The sequence below is a fragment of the Pteropus medius genome, unplaced genomic scaffold (genome assembly GCF_902729225.1).
Source record: "Pteropus medius unplaced genomic scaffold, Ma_sr-lr_union100, whole genome shotgun sequence".
In the NCBI taxonomy this organism is placed as follows: Eukaryota; Metazoa; Chordata; class Mammalia; order Chiroptera; family Pteropodidae; genus Pteropus; species Pteropus medius.
In genome coordinates this window covers 20546485-20559765 of record NW_024354875.1, presented here as the reverse complement: position 1 = coordinate 20559765, position 13281 = coordinate 20546485, and the positions used below count along the sequence as shown (strand labels likewise).

The 13281-nt window shown below is 35.1% G+C and overlaps 1 protein-coding gene across 4 annotated transcripts in view; it reads right to left on the bottom strand.

Annotated features, from left to right (window-relative positions):
• The window catches only part of GPD2 (glycerol-3-phosphate dehydrogenase 2), a 125180-nt gene that overhangs the window by 86567 nt on the left and 25332 nt on the right, over window positions 1-13281 (bottom strand). For all 4 annotated transcript variants that reach the window (XM_039855408.1, XM_039855411.1, XM_039855409.1 and 1 more), the window contains exon 2: window positions 7548-7657. In XM_039855408.1, coding sequence (XP_039711342.1) covers window positions 7548-7649 — 102 coding nt within the window. In that variant the 5' untranslated portion in view covers window positions 7650-7657. The remainder of the gene's footprint in view (window positions 1-7547; window positions 7658-13281) is intronic.

Genomic DNA, 13281 nt, shown 5'->3' with positions numbered 1-13281 from the left:
ATTTGTTGTGTTTCTGGGAGAGAAACAGTTCTTCCAGGAATCAATCCCCAGGTGCCCAGGGTTTAGAAACCTGGGTATAGATTCCTGGAAGCAAATAGGTGATAGAGTCTTTGGCGTAAACACTTACAATAAAACTCCCATCAAAAGAAATATAGCTCATTCGTCAACTACATTAGAAACTAAAGATGTAATGGCTGGAGCTTAACAAAAATTCTTCCAGAGATCACTATAGAATTACATTTCCCACTCTCCCTTACAGTTGGCTGGAAATGATCCAGGGGGTCAAAAATCTCTATAAGCTGGCAGAGCCACTAGAGTAAAGGGACAAGTTCCTAAATAATTGCAAGAAACAAGCCTCCAACCCATCTACATTGAACTGTAATTTGAGCAAGAAATAAACCTTCACTGTGATAAACCAGCTTTGGAGTTGTTCATTACATCAAATGGCTTACTCCACTTAATACACAAATACAAGATACATTTAGCGTCACAGCCCAAGATTCACAACTTGCCTGCTTTGTATGTACTCCATATGTGGTTCAGAATTTTCCTCTGATGAGTGAGTCCCATCATTTATGGAAAAATAAATCCAAAATGATAATGCTCCAAAAAGACAGATCATCAAATGCAAGCCCCATCAAACCATGGTACAGAGATATTTCACAGAATGCTGATGCTAACGGCTCTGTAAGCAGGCAGGTGGAACCAAGAACCCTATTATTCAATGACTGGTCCTTTCTCCTCCTAAATATACATTCTTCATATGGTATCTAACAATATAGTTTCCACCTAAACATTAAAATCAACCAAAATGAAGACTGTTTTAAGAACAGCTGCTATTACAGCACTCTATAAGATTTTTTAAGGGAAGGGCTGTTTATGAATCTATGAAAAATGCCTCTGGAAATGGAAGGTTATTTACTCGGAGAGAACAAACAAGTCTGGTAGCCTAAATTGACTCACGAAGTTAAAAGCAATCTGGTAAGCATAAAGCAAACAAGTCATATGATAATTTCAGCTACATCAGTGCTTAGGAAGAGTTATACTAATTTCAAACACACTTTATGCTTTAGCTTAGGAATCAGAAGAAAAATTACAACCGAGTTTAAATTCTTAACGAAATTAAGTGCGATCAAAAAATATATAGTTATGTTCCATCAAAGATACTACTGAAAAGTGACGCTTAATTCGTGTTTTTATAATTTAAATTTTCTAATTGACCTTATATCCTAGATGCTATGCTTAGGATTTTATGTATAATTTTTTTTAAAAGGCTTTATATTTTTTAGAGTAATTTTAGGTTTACAACAAAATTGAGATGAAAATCCAGGTATCTCCCATATACCTCTTGCCCCCACACATGCATACCAACATCACTCACCAGAATGGCACTTTTTGTTTGTTTGTTTGTTTGATTGATTTTGCCAAGGATGAACCTACACTGACACAGCATAATCATTGAAAGTCAATAGTTCACTTAAGGGTTTACTATTGGTGTTGTGCATTCTATGGGTCTGGACAAATGTATAATGACATATATTCATCATCGTGATATTATACAGAGTAGTTTCACTGCCCCCCAAATCCTCTGCACTCCATTTATTCATCTTTTTTTGTTGCTTTGTCCATCTTTGTGGTTCTATGATACTAACAACAAAGGTTGTGTGAGAGAAACTTTTAAAACAACAACAACAACAACAAAATGTTTAATGAGCAAATTTGTTTTAGCTAATACGAAACTGCCACAAAGTAGGAGAAGGACAGGGGACACGGGGCTGGGGACAGGTCAGAGGAGGCTAATAAGGCTACATAATTCAACTCACTTAACATATCGCCACTATCTTTTTTTCATGTTTCCTTAATACACAAAGCAAAGTGAACTATAGTATTTAGTAAACCACTCAAAGTATAGTGAATTGCTGTCTCTTACAAAGTGAGAGACTATTTTGCAAAGCATAAAGATCCTGTCATTAACAAACTATTATTATCTCATTGACTTTGGGAAAGAATAAGTTTAATTGCATTCCACCTCAAGCTAAATGATATATAACAATTCTGATTTACAAAAGAAAGTTCGAGCTTTCTAAAAATATTGTTTTTTAATGTTTCACCACAGAATTCCAATAAATAGCATTGTACTATATATTAATTCATGTATCATTAAAGACTATATTCAAATAGCTTTTTTGGAACATATCAGCTATATAAATCAAGTCCACCATAACTCATTTAAGCCTAAATAGAAAAAGAAAAGAAACAGTGGGAACTAGGAATTTATTACTTACAACAAGAGAAAAGTTGAAGTCAATAATTGGGATTGTCCACCTTGTTACTGGCTCATCTTCAGATCAGGAAGAAATAAAACAGAAAGGTGCGTGTATAACTGTTTTGTAGCCTTCCCCTACAACTTGAAGGACATATGATGGAGGACATACCATTTGCTAGTATCCTCAAAGTCTTAACAAGATGTCCCTGAATGCAAGGATCTCCAGGGACAAGGGCAACTTTCTTGCTCATGATGCTTTATATTTATATCACCTGGAAATCTAATAATAGCTAATGTTTTTTGAAAGTTTACTATGTTCCAGGAATTCTTCCAGGCTTTATTGCTCTTCAACAAGCACAGGGAAGTACAGGGGGTTGTCCAATACTTCATTTTGTTATAACATTTATGAGATTCCGTAGAAATTTAACTATTTTTTAAATTAAATTTATTGGGGTGACATTGGTTAATAGCAGTATAAGTTTGAGGTATACAATTCTATAATACATTATCTGTATATTGCATTGTGTGCTCACCACCCAAAGTCTAGTCTCTTATTATGTATCTGACCCCCTTAACCCTCTTCATCCTCCGCTACCCACTTTCTCTCTGGTAACCTTCATACTGCTGTCCATATCTATAAGTTTGTTTCTTCCTTTGTTACTTTCTGTTTTATATCCTAAATGTGAGAGAAATCAAATGGTTCCTGTCCTTTGTCTGACTTATTTTGCTTAGCGTAATACTCTCAAGAACCATCCATAGGAACTTAACTCTTGGTTATATCAATTAGCCTATAGTAAAATTGTTTTCCTTATTCGTCATTTCCCTTAAACTCAGAGAACCTATGGAAGATGTGAAGACTTACTATATCACTACTCTTCTCCCCGTTTTACAGACAGGGGGAAATGAAGCCCAGAGAATTTAATAAATTTTCCCATAGTCATTTAGTTCTTAAGAAGTAGAGTTAGGTGTTAGATACAGGCAGCCTGCAAAGACTGCTCCGAAGATCATGCTCTGGTCCTTTCTGTTATGTTGCTCAGGAATAAAATATCGATCAATGAGAATCTCTCAATTCCTTGATTCTAATAATACCACTCCTCACACTGAAAAAGATCTTGATCTCCATTCTCTGAAGCCTACTCTATGCCTATGTCTGGTGCAAGAAAAAAAAAAAAAGAAGAGACTTTCATATCCAGGTTTTGAGAAAGCTCTCAGTGGTTCTCAGGCTCCACCTCAGAGTTGGTTCACAAAGCCCACTACACCTTCACAGTGGGTAATGGAAGGAACAAATCTAGCATGTGTTACGTGACAGGGCCCACCCTCAGACCTAAATAGATCATTGTTACATCAGCCACACCACTGGGGTTAAAAAGAAACCCACATTATCACACCAATGTTTCCAATTACGACCTAGAAGGTATAAAATAAACGTTGAGTCTAAAAAAAAAAAGTTTCAAGAAATGCCCTTGGTCTATTACAACAAAGACAAAAGCCTGGGACAGTCCTCAGTTAAATCTTTGCACTCCCACTCAATTTTTGCCCCTATTGTCTCTCTGGCCACCCCCATTCTTTCCACCCACCTGAGGAACCCTCATGCAACCCTGACATTCACACTCTCCGCTTCTGCCCCTCACTAAGTTTCACTGGCTTAAAAAATACTCAAGGCCGTCTCTCCTAATTTAAATTTTCTTCTTCATCTATTCCATTCTCCTATCAGCTGAGAATTAGAAAAGGAGGATCTCCCATGAAGTGACACTTTCCTTCCCTGAGGTATTAAGGAATCGCTAGAAGAGCACCTTGTTCTGAGAGGAAGATTGGATGTCTTCTAATTAAAAGTTTATTATTAAACAGACCTAAACTAAATACAGAGTGACAAATACCTTGCTCTCAAAAATCTGCACATCATTGCAGAGGTGTATGCTTACTATGTCTCTGGTGGGACTTAAGCGCTAGGATTGCATATCCCACTATTCAGCCTCCTGTTTCCTGCCACATGGGAGGTCTGGGGAGAGAAAAAATCAAAAAGCCTTTGAAGAAACTTAGTCACATACTTGTGGGTGAGGAAATAAAAGGGGAGAAATGAAATGAATAGGAAGCCTCTCTAAGACCACTCAAAACAGCCCTACATGCATAACTGAAGTGGACCTGGAATGGAGATACATCATGGCCACAAACCTCCTTCCCTGCAGGTGGGCACAGCCAAAAGATGACCAACATTCGTCTCCTTTCCTCTATCATCTTCCTCACTGGAACTAAAGATTTAGGTTGCCTAGCTCCTGAAGAAAATAATTCTTAATAATAATAATAATAATTGATAATAGTCTCTCCTTATACAATGATCTCCATCCCTTCTAAGTCTGACTTCATCTCAAAAAAAAAAATATATATATATACATATACATACACACACACACACACACACACACACACACACACATATATATATATATATATATATGTAGAGAGAGAGAGAGAGTGTTCACTTGGGTCAACGTTGGATGCTATTCACCATTGAAAAACATAATATAAATAATATGCTTGTATGAAGAAAAGCCATACTATGAAGTAAAATGAGACAAAAAAAGAAAATCGTTGCTATCATCTTTGACTCCCAACCTGCCCCCAGAAATGCCAATGTCTTCACAAATATCTCTATTTCCTCACCTAGTCAAGCAACTGGGTAAAAAGTAAATGAATCACGTTCAATTTCATTGTTTTCTGTTTAATCAAAAAAGTATATATAATAGTTTTCCTTCCATCTTTTTTCTTGAAAATGCAAGCTAAATTAACTGTAGAACTGATTTTAAAATTTTTGTGAGCCGATCTGGTATCTAATCACTTATAGCACTATCTTATTACCAAACACAATTTAACAATTGATCAACTTTTAGAATCAACTCATTTGTATTTAGAATACAAACCCTGCCTGTATTTTAGCTTTGTGCTGGGAATATATGAGCACAAGCTAGGGGCCAGGGAAGACAGAGCTATGGGTACGAGAATGCCAACAAAATGTGCCTGAACTTCAAGAGCAGAGACTGCTTTCTTATACATCGGCATCTTGGGCTTTCAAAACCAACTTATTTTTAAAAAGGAGAGTTCATCAGTTGTAATCATCTTAGAAAAAAATATAAAAACACAAGCCAATACTTTAAGCATTGCTCTGTAGAAAAAATGGAGCATGCCTAGTCATACTTAAGGCCACACTTCTACAAAATGTAGCCAAATAAGGGGTATTAAGGGGCAGATTTTTCTTGACTATTTTTGTCAGGAAAAATTTCCCCCCTAGAATGGTTCTGATTGGCAGATATTTTCTGAGAGAAGACAGCTGAGGCCTGTGGTCATTTTATGTCAATGGCTCAAATGAGTTGGTCTTTTCGCCCCCCACGCTTATCTCCCCATTCTCTTTTTGCCAGTCCCTATGGCTACATCTCAACCTGCTACCCAAAATATGCTGATGGCAGTGGCTTAAAGGGACAGGAATCACTGCAAAAGAATGCACACAGTCAGATACATATCTTATGCAACTCATTGATTGAATATGCCTATGGTGATTTTTCTCAAAAACACTTGTCAGCTTAAAATTGTAAATGACTGGAACTGCTGGTATCTGTTTCATTTTGGCTATTAGGGTGGTCAGGATGTCTAACATAGGAAAGAGAAAATGACAAAACGTCCCAGAAATCAACAGACCCTTGTTTGCCTTGATTTTACCAGAATTAACCCTTAACTTAATCAATTGATTGATTGATTGGAGGCAATATCAACTATTTATTCTATCCTTTCAGATTAAAGAGAAATCAAACAAATGAAAAACAGTATTACACAGGTACAAAGTTAAGTTATAAACTCTGAGGTAGAACGTGTTTACTGTGGTTAAGTCATAAACCATGTACAAATTTAGCAACAACTGAACTCATCATATTAGATGTTGTGACCTTTGGCACTGGCATTTTCCAGTATCGTTTCAGATAGCACAAGTTAAGGATGGCAGAAGTAATCTAATCCATTAAAGCCCAAGTCCTAAACAGAACTGCACTTCTGAAATAGCCTCAACAGAAGTGACACTATTTCACACTCACTTTTAAGGAACCACGAAAACATTTTAAAAGAAAGAACACACTCAAGCCATGATCAATGGATAAGGATGAGCTTCAATAACAAGTTAGACAATTAATAACACCCACGACCTACACACCTAGAGAAATCTTTAGGGTAATGTGCTCACAGTTAAGACTAAAAGACTTCCATCTTTAAAAGAAGTACTAAAAAGGAGCTGCTTAAAAAAAGAGAAAAAAAAATTATAAGCTAGTGAATTGATTCTTTCTAATGTGTTTTTAATATGGTATTTCCCATGCAAGACACATGACTCCAAGCAAGTGTCTGGCTCCACTGCCTTGTAGCACAGAGTTACCAAAACAACCAGTGCAAGACAACCATCCATGGCTTAAAGGTTTTCACAAAAAATGTAGAAAGTGAGTAGTTCATAGATAGCGCAGCAACAAATAGCTTCCAAAATTCCTTCACCTCCATCTTTGCATTAGGAATGCACCATTTAGCTGATATCACAAAATGCCCTAACACCATGGGGGACTAACACTAACTACTGAGGTGACTACCAGCATTTCAAGTCTGAAAAGAACAAAACCATTCACCAAAGTAGTTTACTGGCATTAATTTAAACTATGGGAAGGCATAGTTGTAGTGTAAAGGGAAAAAAATGAAATGAAAATAAACTGAATGTTTTAAATGATTTAGAAACTTCATACCCATCTCATTTTCATGCTTTCCCCAATAAAAGTTTTACCAAATACCATATAATACTACATAAATACCTAAATCTTTAAGAAATAAAACTAAGATTCAAAGTAGAGCCTTTTATATAGGCTCTTTCTTTTCCAGTTCCTTTCTCAGCTACCCGCCTTCTAATAAGACAAACCTTTGGCAGGAATATAAAAAGTATCCAGACATGTGAATGAATTAGACAAAGAAAGTCTAAACAAACAAACCTGGCACTTGGAAACGAAGCAGTCTTTTAAAAACAAAGAGCCAAAACAGAGGCTAAATTATATAATACTTTCTGATAAAGAAATTTACTTTTTAAAAATGAGATACACACAGTTCTCAAGGATCATTAAGGCAGTATTCTAAATTAGTGTGTTTCAAATCAAGCTGAGACAGTAATTTCTAAGCAAAACCATTAGCATACACATGCCCCATATACAGTTCTTTAACAGATTTAAGATTCAGGTTAAAATCAATCAATACATGTACCATTACTTACTTGTTTCCTTCTGTAATGAGCGAACTGAGAAAGACCTAGAACAGTTGCAAGAGCACCTCCTCCAGCTAGAATAGTCCCTTTCACTGCCTTTTTAAATGCCATGTTTCAGCCTACAAAGAGAAAAAGAAAAAGGAAACAAGAAAAGTTAATTGAGATTTTTATTGTTAACAGTCTCAATAACAGAGAGAGACTGTAGGTTATGAAACTATGTTAAACTAGAAAAGAAAACACAAAATAAGGAAGTTACTAACATGCCAATTTAAATAAAACAATTCGAAAACAATACAAAAAAAAAACCTAGATACGAAATTGACTACATAAAATTTAATTCCAACAGGAATTAAAGGAAAAAAAGCAAATGAAGGGACAACTGAGGATACTTAAACAGTATAAAGTCAAGAGAGCTGTGAAAAGAAATGTCATTGTGTATCTGACAAAACTGCATGCTGTCCTTGCAGATTTGTTCAATGGCTAATCCCCTCCACCAGAACTGGCAGAAGTCTTCAGTCACTCAACAAGACAATGAACCTCAGGCCTGCTCCAGGTTCTTTGGAAAGTGTTTAATTCAGACTGTGGTATAACTCCCTTCCTGAGTTTTCCCCCTTCCTAAGGAAGTTCTCACTAGAGCCCAAAGCCCACACACTTACATTTCTATCCCTAGAAGAGTTGACACTTTTCGGATAAAAGATCAAAGGATGGCATGCCTTGATCCTTTCACAAAGTGACAGTTTAACATTGATGTAATTAATCTCTTTCATTAAAGAAATTTAAACAACAAAAAAAGTTATCTTCTAACCAGAGTTGCATGACACCACCATCTCAAAGGAAAACCCTCCAGATCAAGTACTCTTTTGTGCTCACTGCACATTTCTAAATAATGTCTTGCTTTGTGTTAGCTCTTGACTGTCTTTCGCCTTTTTAAAAAGATATATTTCTACTATTAGATTTATGGAATTTTTTTAATCTTTTTTTTTTGAAGACTTAAATATTCTTTTAACTTTTTCAAAGACCAAAAAAGGAAAAGCATAAAAATGAAAATTCCACCAAAAAAAAATCTCTTGTCAGGTTTATTCTGCTAAACAAAAAATAAATAAATAAATAACTCTGTGTGATCACTTAAAAAAATTCTTAGTTAATATTACCTGCCTAAGACTTATATCCTTGATAGCAAGTGGCACACCCACATCTTTCAGGAAAGACACTCTCTATTTTCCTGGATGGGCGGAGGTCTTACCTGTCTGGACAACACAACTTACACTCCACAGATATCTCATGACTAAAGAAAGTATTTAACATAAAGTCAGTTTTAACCTGGGATACTAAAGAACACATAGTATTCTCAATGTAAATTATGATACAGTGAAAATGTTTGGGTCCATATTGGATATGTAGAATCTATTAGCATAACTATCTTAAATCAAGGAATTTCAGTGCAGTTGGTAACTATGATTCCACAGAAAATTCATTTTAGAATAGTACAAATTATACACTAAAATAAAAGTTGGCATTTTTAAAAATTTTATATTTACTCTGATCTCATTCCTTCTGACAAACTCCTAAGTTCTAAGGCTCATCTTGATTATTAAACTCTCACCTGAAAATATTTCACATGCATATTTTCTCTGTTGCTGGAGGTCTCTTCTTTCCTGTCCCTTCTCTATATCAACTATCCCCTCTCCCAGTTTATGCAAAACAATTGGTATATGCTGGCTAGGGGCCTCCATTCAGTCAACCCTAAACAAAACCTAACGTCCAAGGTTTCTCTGATAGAAAAAACCATAACTTAGACAATTTGGAGGGTACCAATTTGTGAGAGCTCACCATCACCATTCCTAGTACTGCTGCAAATGTTCACATGGGTGCCTATCACACAATAGAAACCCTGGAAGCCCAGAGAGAACATGCTATCTCCAGGGTGAGTACTCCTGACAATTTGGGACAGAGAATAGAGACTTAGTTCTATTTACCTAAACAATGCATGTGCCCTCCCCATATACACAGCAGCCTGGTGGTCTCTTGGATATGTTTTGTAGCTGACTGACTTTAGTTCAGTATCATTGCTTCTGTCTTATTGATAATGTCATTGATGACCTCACAAAAGAGCACACATCAACATAGCCAACTGAGGGTTGTGATATCACAGCCAATGATAATGTCTCAGCAGTGATATTCATTTGGCCAGTTAAGTTTGAAGTTAGTATTTCCAAGGTCCCTGTATTCTTTGCTCACTTTACTATATTGCTTCAATTTCATTTGTTTGAAATCAAAACTTGCTAAAGGGATATTATCATGGATTTTCTTAATGAGCCACTGATAAGAATGAAAAACTGCATTACTATATTATTTTGCAAAGTTAGCAATAATATTGACTATAATAATAGTTTCTTTTTTCAATAATTTCATAAAATAACCTATGCGATCATTATTTTTATTGTGATCAACTTCATCTATAAGATCATCTAGCTAGTTATAATGAATAAATCACTATTACAGGTAATTCAAAAACAAAAGCACAGAATCAATTTTACTTGGCCCTCCCAAGACGATGGCGATGATAATGACGGTGATGATGATGATGATGATGAATTTTATAATGATGGCAGTTGTCATTTATTGAGTGTTTGCTAGGTAACAGGTACCATGTTTTTAATTCTTTATATATATCAGCTCATATCAACTTCATAATATCCTAATTTCATGCAGTAGGGGATTTGCCCAAGGTCATTCCCTAGTAAGTGACAAATCTACAACTTAATCTATGTTCTTAAGCACTGAGTTTTTCTGTCCTGCCTCTGTTCTCAAAAAGCAATTTCTCTCCAAAAGCCACACCATATTTTGCTGATGTTCACAAAATAAGGCCCTATTCTCAAACATTCACCCAAAGTGTACAGCTCCCTGACATTAGGATTTTGCTAAGGCAGTGAACAAGCTTGTAGTAAAATATCTACTAGTAACCTTCTGCCAGATAATGTAAGAACTTTGTTTTAATGTTGAAAGAAATTTAAACAAGATATAAACCATATGCTATGAACTACTTGTATCCATCTAAAACATTTCATTCTAAGGAGAAAAGTTTTCACAATGATTACAAGAAGAAAAGATTGTTTCCTTCTAAATAAAAGCTATAACTAGTAAATTAGCAAAGAAGGGGAACAAAAATATTAACAAATCTTAACCTTTTGCAACAAAAAGTGTGAGAAAATTGGAAGTGGAAAAGAAAACTGGAGATAGAAAAATCATCCAAAAATAAAATTATCGCAGTTATCATAGCCTGATTCCATGTTTAATAGCCTATAAATTAAATCACAAATCCACTGACTCAAGAGTAGCCCCTGCATTTGCAAAAATCAGTCTGAGCCCTCTAATTCTTCTTTGGAGAACACCAGCTCAACTAAACAAAACCCTAAACAAAAAAATATTCAACTAAATATATCTGAGAAGTTTTCAATTGCCCTCAAGGGGATCACAATCAGTTTTCAAGATTAAATATCAAAGTCTGTCTTGTAACTCTGTCATATAACTGTGCTATATTGAGTGACTGAGTGTTATCTACACTCTGATCAACAAAAGACTCTGAATAGCTAAAGCAATCTTGAGAAAGAACGAAGCTGGAGGCATCAGAATTCCTGATTTCAAACTATATTACAAAACTACAGTCATCAAAACAGTATGGTAATTGCATAAAAACAGACATACAGATCAATGGAACAGAATAGAGAACTCAGAAATAAACCCACAAATAATGGTCAATTAATTTTCAACACAGGAGCCAAGAATATACAATGAGGAAAGGATAGTCCCTTCAATAAAATGGTGATGGGAAAACTGGATAGCCACATGCAAAAGATTAAAACTGGACCACTATCTTACACAAAAACCAACTCAAAATGTATTAAAGATTTAAATGTAAGACCTGCAACAATATAACCCCTGAAAGAAAACACATAGGGTAAGCTCCTTGACATTGGTTTTAGTGATAATTCTTTGGATTTAACATCAAAAGCACAGGAAATAAAAGCAAAAATAAACAAGTGGGACAACATCAAACTAAAAAGCTTTTGTATAGCAAAGGAAAATATCAACAAAATGAAAAGGCAACCTGCTGAATGGATAAAATATTTGCAATACTGTATATCGGATACAGGGTTAATATCCAAAATATGTAAACAACTCACATAACTCAGCATAAAATAATCCAACTTAAAAGTGGGCAGAGGGATTAAATAGATTTTTTTCCAAAGACATAAAAATGGCCAACAGATACATGAAAATGTGCTCAACATGACTAATCATTAGAGAAATGCAAATCAAAACTACAATGAGATGGCACCTCACACACACACAAAAAAACAAAAGACAGCAAATATTGGCTAGGATGTGGTGAAAAGGGAACCCTGGTGCATTGCTGGGGGGAACATAAATTGATACAACCACTATGGAAAACATTATGGAGGTTCCTCAAATAATTAAAAATAAAACTACCAGCAATTCCGCTTCTGGGTCTGTATCTAAAGGAAAGGAAATCACTATCTCGAAAAGCTATTTGCACCTCCATGATCACTACAGCATTATTTACAATAGCCAAGACATGGAAACAACCTGAGTATTCATTGACAGAGAAATGAATAAAGAAAATATTATATATCAACCATAAAAGAAGAAGAAAACCATGCCATTTTCAACATGGATGGACCTTGAGGGCATTATGCTAACTGAATTAAGTCGGATATGGAAAGACAAATATTACATGATCTTGCTTATTTATATAAGCTAAAAAACCCCAATTCATAGAAACCAAGAATAGATTGGTGGTTGCCAGAGGCAGGGGGTGGAGGGAGAAGGAAATGGGTGAAGGTGGTCAAAAAATACAAACTTCCAGTTACAAGATAAATAAGTCTCGGGGATGTAATACACAGCATGGTGACTATAGTACAATACTGAATTGCATATTTGAAAATTACTAAGAAAAAAACCTTAAAAGTTCTCATCACAAGAAAAAATTGTAACTATGTGAGGTGATGGATATTAACTAAACTTATTGTGATAATAACATTGTAATATATGTGTATGTCAAATCATTATGATTACAACTTAAACTAATACTACATTATATGTCAATTATATCCCGACAAAACTGGAAGAAAGAAAACATTTAAATTATAGCCAAAAGAAAGGAAGAGTAGCTAGAAATGGAGGTGGAGATGGTGCTAAAGCACTACCTAATACCATTTTCATCAACCAGAAGATATAGGATGGAGTATAGCTAGGATGCTTTTTCGCCTTGGTTTTCTAACTCAAGTACTGAGTTATGAAGCCCTCAAAAAAAGAATGAAACCACTGTATGGAGAGTGACAATATTTCACCTGAACTTCTGTGATTTGGGATCCCTCAAAAGGACTGGAAGGGCTGAGAGGGTTTCTAACTAAAGCTGACTGTTAAATTATATTATTTCCTAAACCAAAACAATATCAAATTGAAAAAGAATCAGTAGAATATTCAGTCAAGATGGCACAATGAATTCATGCTTTGACTCATACTGAATGCTCTAAACACATTAATAACAGATCAAATAGAAAAAGAAAAAATATACACATACATACATATTCTGATATAAAAGAAATCAAGGTGCTATATCTTTGTAGTAAAATGAGAGACTCATTGTAACTAAAAGAATTAAATAAGGCTTCAAAGGAAACAGGATACTTGAGAAGCATCTTGAAGAAAGAAAATAATT